This window comes from Ostrinia nubilalis, chromosome Z (genome assembly GCF_963855985.1).
Source record: "Ostrinia nubilalis chromosome Z, ilOstNubi1.1, whole genome shotgun sequence".
NCBI classification, from domain to species: domain Eukaryota; kingdom Metazoa; phylum Arthropoda; class Insecta; order Lepidoptera; family Crambidae; genus Ostrinia; species Ostrinia nubilalis.
Genome location: NC_087119.1, coordinates 171,681 through 185,861, shown reverse-complemented (window position 1 = coordinate 185,861; position 14,181 = coordinate 171,681). Strand labels below are relative to the sequence as shown.

Here is a 14,181-nt window from a genome sequence, read left to right as displayed (position 1 = left end):
TCATTCAGTAATTAAAATTTTAAGTAACATAATATTAGTTAGGTATTATTAAAAGCAATATTTAATATCTGTAATTACTAACACAGCATCGCCTGTCTATCCTTGTCATCCACGCCCAGATGCCATTATCTGGGGAGTTATAATTTTTGGGTGAAAGTCACCCAATCTTTCAGACTCTTTCGGACTGATTGTTTCCGATAAGATAAAACTAGCGCAGCCTTCTGGGCGCGCGCACGCGATATCGCATCAGCTGTACCATTGTTTAATTTGTGTGAAGATAAATAAAACGTGAAACAGCAATTACGTGGTTGCAGTGAATTCCAAACTGTGAATCATTTGTCTTGCTGTTTCGTACGACGTCAAGGCCACCTCATCAACGTATCTCTTTATCATAATGCGTACACTTTTAAAAACCTTTTCAATTGGACGTTTAATAAAAGTACATAAATTAATTAGTATTATAAATAAAATAAGCCTATAATGTATTACGATATCTGCACTTATCGGTCATCTTCTTGAACGACTAGTTCTGTTTGCGACCGTAGGTCTCACGGAACAGAACAATAATATATGCCCATCGCGCATACTTGGCAGCCGTTCAATGATGCGCGCACGCACATCATATTCGAGAGCTAGGCGCGCCGCCCGGCGTTGTTTCGTACTGAAATAATCACGCGGTCCGCCTATAAAACGTCTGTCGATCAATTTCCAAAACTAACTGCTAAGTACACGTAAAGGGCATCAGGCTATCATTCGCGCATGACTAGTGAAACTCCAACTGAATTAAGTGCGCACATAGTTCACCTGAACTCGAATAAGCGCCAGTACAATCAAGCTAGACTAAGCTTAATACCGGATATTTTTTTAAAGATTATTGTTCCCCCCAATACTTTGAAATTTGAAGTGAAATAAGTAGGGAAAAGGAAAAATGCATGTTTTATGCATTCATACCATACTTTAACAGGCTCGCAACGCGCCTTGCTCTAGCAACTTAACAAACATGATATTTTTGATTTTTTAAAATAACTTTCTTAATGTTTCTGTATACACATTCAACAACCTCTCCTGATCTTATTCGCTGGGTGCGAAGTACTAGGTGGGGGGGACATAATCTATCGCAGCGCTCATGGTGGTCAAAAGTAGAAATAATGTTAGCTCTGTCATCAGATGTATCTGTCAATGGCAAAGCGATTCTACATAATACATTTTAATATCATTAATTAATCGCATGAAAAGGGTCCTACTGGGAACTTAAATAAAAGAGTGGACTGTATTTCGATAGGGCTGTTTTAATAGCCGTTTACAATTTGGAAATAACTAAACTATACAACGTGGTAGTACAAAAATGAGTCACAGTAGTTGTTGTGCACAGATGTTTGCCTTATGATGAGAGCGTGAATTATTGAACTCTGCCCTTGTTTTGTTCTTAATTCTTCTACATCTCGGACTTGTCCAGCCAATACCAACAACTTTCCTTTAAATACGGTTTGTGGTTGGAATTTGATATTGTAACACTCACAAACCCGGTCTTCAAAACGATACTCATTTCGATCTGAAAACGATATTTAATTAATTACTAGCGACACAGAAACATTTAAATATATTTACTGTTATATAATGAAACCGTTAAAGTAGCTTTTTCTTTTTGTTTTACTGTAAAACTACAACTATAAATGAAGTAAACAAACCCTGACACAATCAAAATTAAACACACTTTTTGGACTTACCTCATTTGATTTGAATGACCAAAATGATTTCAAAACCTTTTTTCCACCCAAATCGTGGTATCACAACAATTTATTAGTTGAAAATATTTGTTATTTTTTCATTTCGATATTTTTTCACAAATATACGACCTAAATGTCAATGTGACAGAGCCCACAAAGTTGTGGACGCTAGTTGGCGCTGTAATCGTGCACGGAGCCAATAAGGAAGCTCAAAATTGCACAATTGTACTATAGAGGTGGCTATGCTCCGTGTTTATTTACGAGGCCGCATCAGAAATGACGAAATCTGTAAACGCGCATAGATTAGATAGGATTACTTAGCACTACTAGCAATGGACAGCGGGCACATTGCACGCAGAACTGACAGCCGATGGGGCAGCAAGATTCTAGAATGGAGGCCGGCTGCTAGTGCAGCGTGGGAAGTCCGTCCACAAAGTGGATAGATAACGCTACCAACCAGCCAAGCTGAAAATTATTGGGGAAGCCCATGTTCGGGATTAGAAGTTCTATGGCTAAAATGATGATGATGGCGATTGAACATCACGAGATAGAATTGAGAGACGGATCAAAAATGGGACATCGTGGAACAGTTTGTAAATATTAACTGTCACGTTAGGTATAAAAAATTTGAGTATTCATTTCAGCTATACATCCACTTTGCACAGGCTCCCCTCATTGATTAGCAGCGAGAAAGGTCAATGGCGACCTAGAATGACTCAATCAATTTGCCTGTCAGCCGGGCACTCGGTCACCACGCTGCGTTTAGGTTACGCTCTCTCTAACATTCGAACAATAAATTGCTTTTGTTTTTCTAGGATTCTGGTATAAAATATAAAATGAAAGAAAGATTGATAACTTACCCTATAAAACTTTCAATCCCACATTTATTTGATCTAAGTATTAAACGATTGGCGTGTTGTCATGTGTTGTAGAAATAAGTGGAGTGTGAATTTCTCGCCGGGAAATATTATGGACTACTTTTTCTTTTAGCCTCTTTACCGAACTCTCCCTATCACGACCCAGCACATCTAATCCATCAATGAGCAGCGACGTGTAACCACGACGGCCTGTGAATAGGGATTGCAATTGCTGGACCCAGTACCTTTTTAAACATGCTGGATCCAGCATACAGTGCTGGATCCAGCGATGCGGACTGTGTGGTTGCGGCGGCTGCGGGCTTAGTCGGCAAAGTTCAAACTCTACATTTGGGGCTACTTATTTGTGTAAAGCACAATAATTTGGAAAATTATTTATATTCGTTTGTTACTAGGTGTATTGGGATTTTAGACTAAAACAAAATTACAACAGAGACATTCATCAAATTAAATTACTTTTGATTTAAACGAACACTAGTGTTTGGTAAATTCCATTGTTGATGCTTCAAAATAAATCTATCAACAACCTATTTCAGTACTTAATGAAAATGTTCGTAGATTTGAAAATGTTTTTAGAGTATTGAGTAGGCATGCCACATTGGAATGATGTATCGACATCGTAGGAAATTAAATTAATAAAGTAATTATGTGCTTGTTTATACTTTAAACATATTGGTGGATGTAACTAGTGCCTCATAGAACATGTCTTATAAACGAAGGAAAAGAATGATAAAATAGGGAAATCGAGAGTAATAAACAGTACCCTACACTCAACACTACATCCCATCTATACCTAGGTACAATTAAAATTACTAGAATTAAATTGTTATCTGTAACAGGGCGAGTTAGGGCCATAAACGTCACAAATTGATTAGATTTGGAGTTCAGAGTACGTAAGTTAATTATTTTTTGTGTATTAAAGAATTTGTTGGCCTTGTGCGTTATATTTTTTTTGTTTTTCATATTTTTAGGGGCAGGTTCAAGCTACCTCCCATAGCATTTTGGTTCATCCATTCTGGAACACCCTATTCATTATAGATCATGATAGTGAATTTTAGATTAATAGAAACATACAGGCTGTTACTTTGCATCCTTGCCAATTTCACAGAGATAAAAGTAGGGAACAATACCTATCATTTTAGATAAACAAGAGACTCCCTTAAAGAAAGCACACTAAGTTTTTAGTAAATTTGGTTTTGCAGTACAAATTGGAATAAACCAATTTTGTGACGCAAGTTCAACAGGCGAAATTCGAATAAACCTAGTGGGCGACAAAAATGTCAAAAAGACGTTCTCCCCCCTCCCCATAAACTAAACTGTTGGCTTGAAAAATCTGGAAAAATTCGTGAAAATACTGCTTTTCATGAACTTTCAAGAAAAACTATAACGGTTAAGATACATCAGTTAGTCTAAGAGTAATAGTAATTTGACTCTTAACCAGTGAAAATTCCTTAAAAATGTAAAAAGTGATTTTAGATGAAGTACTTAATAGCTTGCTTCTGAAATATAGTGTGGTAACGACGCAGAACTACGGAACCCTACACTGCGCGTGGCACGACACGCACTTGGCCAATTTTTATTTACTGATTTGTGTTCAGTGTTATTGTAAATATGGCAAGAGTGCCAAGTAAGTAACACCGTGTATACTTAATATGAGAATTTACGTGACATTGAACGCGGGACAGAATTCAGTACTCGTAGTGATTTGCGATGGGTGATAAGGGGTTGTTATCGCGACAATTATTACTAGATAAGTCAAAGTTAAACTAACTGATACATAAAGACGTTATTGTTAAGGCTTAAACATAAACGTAATAAATAATTTTGACGATTTGTTTATGATAATCAAAGTGTGCGAGTAGGTATAGATACGAAGGGCCGCGCGACTGTTGTCCACATCAAGGCCGATCATTTCCCTAATGCAGGCTAATGTGGCCGCCTCCCGCTTACGCATAAAGTTCCGCTGGTTCGGCGCGCGCGGCAGGTTACCGCTTTGTTGTGGACGGCCGAGCATTACGCGAGTTATGTCACAAACAACACCGGTAATAGTCCGAGTGAACAGAGCACGGCCAGCGCCACCTGTGCGCCGGCGGCGGAGGCGGCCGTCACGTGCGCGGCTGCTGCACCGACCGCGACGCTCGCAGCCAATCGCGGCTCGCGACACCGCGCTCGCAGTGCGCACATGTGACCGGCCACTATTTGTCACATACAATTTTCAAAAATAGTTTTTAATGTTTACAACTTTTTAAATAATTTATTTTCACCAGCAAAGTAATTTATTAATTAACATTAGTGTATTTGTAAACAAAGACGGATAGCAGATTATGAGCCGACACGGTGAGTCCGAAAAATAAAGCAACATAAGTTTCCTTATTTAGCTGCGAGACTGCTGGCGCCACCGGTGGCGATATTCGAAACTAGCTACAAACAGTCATCCAACTCAGCGACCCAAAGTATCTCAGACCTTCGCGAGACTGAATTTTTATTGGAATGGCATAGATGGCGCTCGGCAGAAATACTTTACGAACCTTTGGAAAGCGGAGACTAGCAACTCTACATTCGTTATTACGACTAGCTTGACTAGTAAAGAACTAGGTGGCGTTGGCTCGTAAAACTTAATATCTAGGTAAAAATGAATGGCACGAACGAGACGGCTTTGCCACGGCTTTGCTTAGTTTGTGACTAGTTAGGTTTTTAACTATAATAGAGGCGAGGTGTAAAATGGCCAAGGATGTTTAAAAAAATATCAGAATTTATTTTTTGGGTCACTGTTTCTAAACTTATCTACCTACTCTGTATAGTGGTCATTGCTTATCTATTTTTTAAGGATTTCTTTAATTTTAAAAGAATTGTACTTGCCTTGTAAGTACTAAAAAATTGAAATTACTGACCCAATTATTCACCTACAATTTAGAATCTATTTATGGATAGCTGAGACAATTTTAATTTATTACTTGATTATTATTCAAGGTCTTTTAAATTCCTATGGTACGTACTTACACGTTGCTTACGTTGCATTCTTGTCATATTTACAGAGGTACAATTACTGATACTGAACACAAATCAGTAAAAAAAGAATGCCCTAAAATTTTTTTTTTAATCTTGAATATTTTATTTTATTGACAATCTGTTAAACACACCACTAATTATCGTAACACATACACATCACTCTTGTTGGCGATAACGACGGAGTCTCTTTAAATTTTTAAATATCTTTTTGACACTTATAAAAAGCTGACGCCCTTTTATTCCAATTGCGTCTGTTGAACATGCGAGACAAAATTGGCTTATTCCAATTTGTACTAAAAAAACTAATTTAGTAAAAGCTTACCCCCTTACTTACTAATAAAAAGTTACACAGTTATTGAACACTGTTTTAAAATTACATTTCCATACTAAACGTCACTTTAAAACACTGTTCAACGAGCGTGTAAGTTTTATTAGTAAGGGGGTTAGGGTGCTTTCTTTATGGGAGTCTCTTGTTATCTAAATAAAGGTATTGTCCGCTACTTTTACTCGTATCTTTATGAATTTATATTTTTCACAACAAAATAATGGTTTGCCCAACTTTATGTGTATAATATATACACTGTATATTTAGGTATCCTTCCGTTTGGCCAAATTACTTTTCGCCAAATTTCACTTCGCAAACAACTTATCGCCAAAGTTTCATTTCCCAAATGAACTTTTAGCAACTGTACTTTTTGCAACTAATTAATTTGGTCAAATTATCATTTGGCAAAATTATACTTGGCAAATGTTTATATAGCAAATGTTTTATTTTGCCAAATTGACACTTCACATACTTACCCACCGTTACCCACAAATCAAAGCATAAGGCACATGATCATGGTTTTCACAAAAAAATTATGTAAAACAAAGACATTGCAGAAAATAGTATGGTTGCAAAAAGTAGATATTGCAGAAAATAGTAGGTTAGGTTAGGTTAGAACAGTGACCCTTAATGCGCGAAGGCGAGCGAAGCGTTAATGAATCATTTGGAAATTTCGATAAAAAGAATGAAATAAGAAAATTAATTTAGAACAAATTTTATATTAACTACCCACTAAACAAAATAATAGCCACAAGCTAATTTGTATACCATTCTATGCACCAATCAAATTATTTTGTAAATAGTTTATCGTGAAATATTTTTGGCTAATGAAACATTTGGCAAAACATACTTTGCCAAATAATAATTTGCTAAACAATAATATGCCAAAAACGACATTTGCGAATTAAAAGTTTGCAATAAGTTGTTTCGCCAAATGAGAATTTGCCAAATGAAAATTTGCGAAACGTTGTTTGCGATGTGATAATTTGGGAAACGTTTTTTGGCCAAACATTAGTAATCCGTATATTTAACTGTGACATGGAAACTTAATTGGTTTATGTGTTGTCTTACTGCACATAAGTTAAATTATATTGTAACTGTATGTTTCCGCATGCAACTATATGTTAGCGCTAGAATCACCTCTATTGTTAATGAATCATTTGGAAATTTCGATAAAAAGAATGAAATAAGAAAATTAATTTAGAACAAATTTTATATTAACTACCCACTAAACAAAATAATAACCACAAGCTAATTTGTATACCATTCTATGAACCAATCAAATTATTTTGTAAATAGTTTATCGTGAAATATTTTTGCCTAATGAAACATTTGGCAAAACATACTTTGCCAAATAATAATTTGCTAAACAATAATATGCCAAAAACGACATTTGCGAATTAAAAGTTTGCAATAAGTTGTTTTGCCAAATGAGAATTTGCCAAATGAAAATTTGCGAAACGTTGTTTGCGATGTGATAATTTGGGAAACGTTTTTTGGCCAAACATTAGTAATCCGTATATTTAACTGTGGAAACTTAATTGGTTTATGTGTTGTCTTACTGCACATAAGTTAAATTATATTGTAACTGTATGTTTCCCAAAAATAAATAATTAAAAATAAATAAATATAACAAAGATGCAAAGTAACACCGTGTACCTATACACCTATAAAAATACAAACGAAACAACGTGACATATATTTGCTCTCTCTCTTTTCTCTACGCCTATGTTCAACTGCAAATAAAAATATTATTCTTAGTAATTCTAGGGATAGAAAGCTTTTAGTAAACTACTATTTATAAATTCAGAATTTCAGCCCTCATCTGGAATAGCAAAAAACGTGTAATAACATCACATTGAGTGGCCAGAGGCACGTGCGCGAGGAGTGTGCTCCCGGGGTGAAGCCCCGGCGCGGGCGCGCCCGGCTGTTTACAATTTTCCACATTTTTTTTATTTTTTCTCTAGTTAAGGACCTTCCTTAAGGAGCATAATTGGTATAATACAGCGTGAGACGTTGAAGTCGAAGTATTATTTTTTATTTAAACAGTGCAGTACTTACAAATCGTCATGTATGTATTTAAAGAGGAAAAAAAGACCAAAAGTAAAAAAAAACCACTTAAACTTTTGCCCTTAGAGAGCCTTTACAAACAGTATACAGGGTGACTGGAACTGAACCCGCCATAGCTAATACGCGTATAGAGGAGGTCATTTGCTAATTATTGAACCTTACTTTCTATGACTAAAGTTTCATAGTTTAGGAGATATGTAAATTTTTATACTTTTTCCGAAATTTGAACTAAAAACGGCTTAATTTTTTTTTCTCGCATGATTTTAACCGATTTTTTTATTTGATAATAATATCGAATAACCTTTAGTCAAATAAAATAAATTTCAGATCCAGATAATGATTGAATAACTAATTACGAGCCGCCAAAGCTTAACAAAAGTACAAACCATGATAAAAAATTCAAGTTGGAATTCGATTTAGAAAAAAACTAATGGTGATAATGGATTGCCAATGATCTTAAAAATATCTTTACCTTCTCTTCTTTCCATTGATATATCACACGTAGTAATTAGATATTGAAATTTATTAAAAATTCAAAGTTTATGAAAGAAAATGGAGTAATAATACGAAAATTATTCATACAAAGTTTCTTCAAACATCTCATATTTTCTGCTATACTCCTTTTCATAACTATTTTTGTGTGTTTTTTGATAAATTAATTTAAAATAATAATCACATTATGAAGAAAAGAGTTTACAAAAATTCAAAATCAACTTTGTACGGATAATTTTTGTATTATTACTCCATTTTCTTCCATAAAATTTGAATTTTTGACAAATTTCAATATCTAATTACAACGTGTGATATATCATTGGAAAGAAGAGAAGCTAGAGATATTTTTAAGATTATTGGCAATCCATTATCACCATTTTTTAAATTTAAATATAATTCGAAGTAGAACTTTTTATCGTGGTTTGTACTTTTGTTAGACTTTGGCGGCTCGTAACTAGTTATTCAATCATTATCTGGATCCGAAATTTATTTTATTTGAATAAAGACATATTCGATATTAATATCTAATAAAAAAAACTGTTGAAATCACGCGAGAAAAAAAATTTAAGCAGTTTTTATGTCAAATTTCGGAAAAATCTGAAAAAGTTTAAAAATTGACATATTATTATCTCCAAAACTATAAAACTTTTGACACAGAAAGTAAGGTTCAATAATTAGCAAATGACCTCCTCTATACGCCTATTAGCTATGGCGGGTTCAGTTCCAGTCACCCTGTATGTATACAAGTTGGTTCACACCAGATGAATATAATATTTTCTAAGAACGTTGGATTGAACATGGGAGTTCAACAAAATCCGTAAACTCTCTCTTCGATTGATTTTTGAGAGAGGTATTATAATACAGTGTTAAAGTAGCAAAAAAAAAAAAAAACAAAATTGACATTAGAAAACAAAAAAAGTAATATCAGCGTTTTCATGGGTCTGATTGTTCCCTAATCCACCTTTCTAAAGACAATTTATATTCCTCTGGATAATAAAATAAATTATAATCATATTTATATTTTTATACTGAAAATCATTACAACACATTAACTAATTAGTTAGGAGATTTCATTGTTCTTATAATTGGACTATACTATTAGGTCTAAAAAAAGCTTTAAGTTAATTCCACACGGTTAAATGGTTACGATTACCGGGGCGATGGATATCGCAAAGACGTGAATATGGTTCATTTTATTCATAGTTAAACAAAACATTTACAAACAATAGATTCTTTTCAAAAATTTCTCAACACAAAAAATATTAGGTTTCTCGAGCGGTCCTACAGAAACTTGGTCAATGTCACCTTAACTTTTTTTCAGTTCTTTCTTCTTTTTCTAAACGAATCCATTGCAACGCTAGAAACCAAAGAAGTTATGTTTGACTTTAATTTCAGAATTCCCTTTCTTCGCAACGATACCAGATGAGTAGAAACGAAGTGCCCCTGCGAACGGGATAACGTGCTGGAGTAATATTATAGATGGATGTAAGCACCGGGGGGTGGGGGGGGGGGGGGGAGTCAAGTTCCAGAAACGAATCGGTCCTATTCATAATTATTGGTTTAGGTTAGGTTAGAACTGTGACCATAACGCACGAGCCGAGCGAGCGAAGCCAGAGTCCCGCCCCAGTCATTCAGTCAAGTTCCAGAAACGAATCGGTCCTATTCATAATTTATTGGTTTAGGTTAGGTTAGAACTGTGACCACAACGCATGAGCCGAGCGAGCGAAGCCAGAGTCCCGCCCCAGTCATTCAGTCAAGTTCCAGAAACGAATCGGTCCTATTCATAATTATTGGTTTAGGTTAGGTTAGAGCTGTGACCACAACGCACGAGCCGAGCAAGCGAAGCCCGAGTCCCGCTCCAGTCATTCAGTGAAGTTCCAGAAACGAATCGGTCCTATTCATAAAATTATTGGTTTAGGTTAGGTTAGAACTGTGACCTTACGTTACCTTCGCGAAGAAAACCTTCTGTACGTAGTACCTACTTATTATTATTCTGTGGTATGAGTGAAAATATTATGGTAATTATGTTTAGGGATAAAAGTATTATGATAAAAAACAGTAGGAGTTTAAATATATTTACATTAATGATATTATTAATTAAAATTTTCGGAAACATTAGTGTTATGAACATCGCCAGTAGCACTAAAAATAGTATGAATGAAAACTTTAGGATGAAAAATTTTAGGAAGAGTGATCATTCGGATTTAAAATCGTTAGGGATTCAATTTCGGGTAAATAACTTTAGGTGAGCCAATATGGACCCGCTCTCGGCAGGGTCTGCTCCCGCCGTGGAGACCCGGGCGGCACACCCGCACGAGGCGTTACTTACACTAACCATTAGTTCTATGGATTTTTTTAAAATTAAACACCTACCTGAAATTAAATTGTGGTGATTTCCAATGTACTATAATATGTTTAAGGTAATATCCATTTATACTACTTCTTTTAAAGAAATGCAATTTATGAATGCCTAAATAAATTATCTACATTATGGCTGCTATTGATTTATTTGTTGCTATCGCTCAGTTACTCGTAGCAATGATTTAGGGCATATTTATTATAAGCCTCCCGGCGAATGACTTCCTGTAAATGTATTTTCTGTAAGTAGTTTGTATTTTCAAATTACGACCCATGCCATGTTGTAACGATTGTGGAAGATGTTGAAGAAATCCTTGCCTTCAAATAACGCGATTACAAAAAACAAATCTTTTAATTGCAACATAATTGTTGTAACAGGAAAACAACTTAAATTCATTGTTTTGAGGGGTTTCTGTTTTTGGGGATTGAATACTGTACGGGCTAACCGCACATAAAAATTGTACATTTCTTACTTGACCTAGTTTAAAATTAGCTAAGTTAGCTTTACGTCATTGCTCGTCACTATGCGTTACAATATTGGTGAATTCAATAAATCAGTGTACGTTCAACACTCGTCGGGTTTGGTTATTAGCTCTCCTCAGAGCCACAATCCCTTCAGCGTCCCTTAGCGAATCCTTAATGTGTGGTTTACTACCGCTACATTAGTTTTGGTCCTTCGAGCTTACGAACAAGCAGGACCCCACGCGAGTGAAGTCCTGTGTTCTGATCTAAACTAGCGATAACTGTGGTTGAACTTTGTACGTGACCTCATTCTGCGCACGGCCACGTGTCTGCATCAGCGCCAACTCCGTGACTGTGGATTGTCACTCAGCAGCATCAGCGTCATCCAGCGTATAGCGTGAGTCGGGAGACTCGCCTTGCAGCAACATTCAAGTAAGATCGTTCATATTTTACTAACATATCGAAAACTACCATGTCGAACTTCGAAGCGTTATTCAGCCGTCAAGGTGAACTTGTAACTGAAATTCAGCGTATTGGATCCAACTTCGGAAAGGATCCAGCACATCGTAAAACCTCAGCGTATCTGAAGCTACGACTACAATCGTTAGATAGCTTATGGGGAGAGTTCGATCGTAACAATGAGCAACTAGAAACTGTCGAGAGTAGATCTCAGCGATACTTTATAGAGTCTATCTACGAGCAAACGAAAAACTATTATACAGAAATAAGAGCGAATCTTTTAGCATACGAGCCGTTAGGGTCAAGTTCAGATTCAGGTAAGGTGAAAATGGACAAGACTGACTCTCCGAGCAAGATCGACGAACTTATGTCCTACCAAAGGACCAACTTTCGAGCGTTTAACCGATTAACAACGAGCATTCAGGTTAGTGAAATATCGGATAAGTGGGAGATCGAAGATGAACTGCGAAACATCCAATCGAGATGGCAGGACATTGACAAGCTACATCTGAAAATAGACAACATCCTTGAAGGTGAGGATGAGCTCTATCAATACGAGTTCCTCAAATACGAGAAAATATTCAAACAAACTAAAAAAGCACTGTATCAAAAACTTAATGCTACAGCGCATGTGCAGCAAGCTACTCCTCTGCTGGAGATACCTACATTCACTGGTAAATACACTCAGTGGCCTACATTTTTCGACTTATTCACCGAATCGATACATAACAACACATTTTTATCAAAAGCGCAGAAAATGCAGCATCTTAAAGGTAGAGTAAAGGGAGAAGCAGAGCGTTTAATTCAGCACTTGAATATTTCAGCTGAAAACTACGACGTAGCGTGGGAAATTCTGACACATCGTTTTAATAATCCTCAAGTGCTATTTACAACTCAAATCGAAACGTTATTGAATCAACCTAACGTGAGCAAGCAGACGTCATACGAGATCAAACGACTCTATGACACCACTACGGAGTGTATCCATGCCATACATAACCTAGGCGTGGACACCAATACATGGGACCCTCTACTAGTTCATCTCCTAACAAAAAAACTAGACAGCGACACCTACAGCGACTACAAAGAAGCACGTAAGTCTCCTAGAGATTTAGCTTCGTTAGTAGAGTTTATGAACTTCCTCGAGAGCAAGTTTATGGCCCTCGAACCCATGCACAAGCGAGAACGAGATAACACAGCCTCCACAGCTTCCACAAAGCCAGCTCCTGCATATCATCGACCTAAAAATCAACACTACTCGAAACAATACAATAGTAAGTTCGCATCTAAAGGATATCAAGCAGCCATCGCATCTACGTGTAAATGTCCTTTATGTAATTACGATCACGAGCTCTATAAATGCAACAAGTTTAACAATATGACAGCGGAAACGAAATTGAGGACAGTGACGAAACTGAAACTTTGCCAAAATTGCTTATTCAAACACTTACACGATAAATGCACTTCGATCAAAAGGTGCAAGGAGTGCAATAGCGAACATCATACGATTCTACATGACGCATTCATCGGGTCATCGCACTCAACCTCGATGCCTACAACCGATTTAAAGGCGAAATCTACCATAGCAACACCGCCTATATCTAAATCACTTAACAAACCCTACGCTGCCAATCACGTTACTGCCAGCGATGAAGAGGTTTTATTAGCGACTGTCTTACTGCAGGTTAAAGGCATTGATGGTAATTACGTCACGCTGCGAGCTCTTCTTGACCAGGGTTCGCAGATTACACTTATATCTGAAAACGCCGCTCAGCTTCTAGGGTTACCACGCCGTAAATTTAGCGCATCAGTCTCTGGCGTAGGTAACAGCCCTAAACAAAGCAAAAGCCTTGTGACCCTCGAATGCAAGTCCATCTACGACGATCACAGCTTCAATACAGAGGCATCTGTCATTTCTCGAGTGATTAGCGATCTACCAAACATCTCATTTTCAAGGCGATCATGGCCTCACATCCAACATATGCAGCTAGCAGATCCCGAATACAACGTTTCGAAACCAATTGACATATTATTAGACGCATGTGTTTACTCTGACGTCATCATGAGCGGACTAGTTAAAGGTGAACACAACGCACCAATAGCGCAGCAAACCAAATTAGGTTGGATTTTATCGGGAAACGTAAAAACTTTCAATTGCAGCGTAGTTATAAATAACTTAGCGGAGATAGAGAAATACTGGGAGATGGAAGAGATTCCTAGCGCAGCATCAGAGCTTACAAGCGAAGAGCAGTTTTGCGAAGAGCATTACATTGCCACTACTAAGCGTCTAGCAGATGGTAGATATGAAGTAGCGTTACCTATGAAAGAAAGCTATAACGAAAAGCTTGGCGCATCTAAAGCAAAAGCAACAGCCCAATTCAAGCAGTTAGAAAGCAAAATGAAT

At 36.6% G+C, this 14,181-nt stretch overlaps 1 protein-coding gene and 1 long non-coding RNA gene across 7 annotated transcripts in view; one reads left to right on the top strand and one right to left on the bottom strand.

Annotated features, from left to right (window-relative positions):
* LOC135086827 (hepatic leukemia factor) overlaps positions 1-14,181 on the top strand; it is a 206,919-nt gene that overhangs the window by 113,801 nt on the left and 78,937 nt on the right. Inside the window, exon 1 of one of the 6 annotated variants that reach the window (XM_063981635.1) lies at positions 4,768-4,939. The exons of the other annotated variants lie outside the window; for them this stretch is intronic. Within the exon in view, the coding sequence (XP_063837705.1) occupies positions 4,927-4,939 (13 nt within the window). The 5' untranslated portion in view covers positions 4,768-4,926. Of the gene's footprint in view, positions 1-4,767; positions 4,940-14,181 lie in introns of those variants that run through there. 6 annotated transcript variants of the gene reach the window in all.
* Positions 1,270-1,924, bottom strand: LOC135087059 (uncharacterized). Its single transcript, XR_010260669.1, has 2 exons — positions 1,728-1,924; positions 1,270-1,552 (listed from the first exon to the last, which is right to left on the bottom strand). It is a non-coding gene; the product is annotated as an uncharacterized LOC135087059 (long non-coding RNA).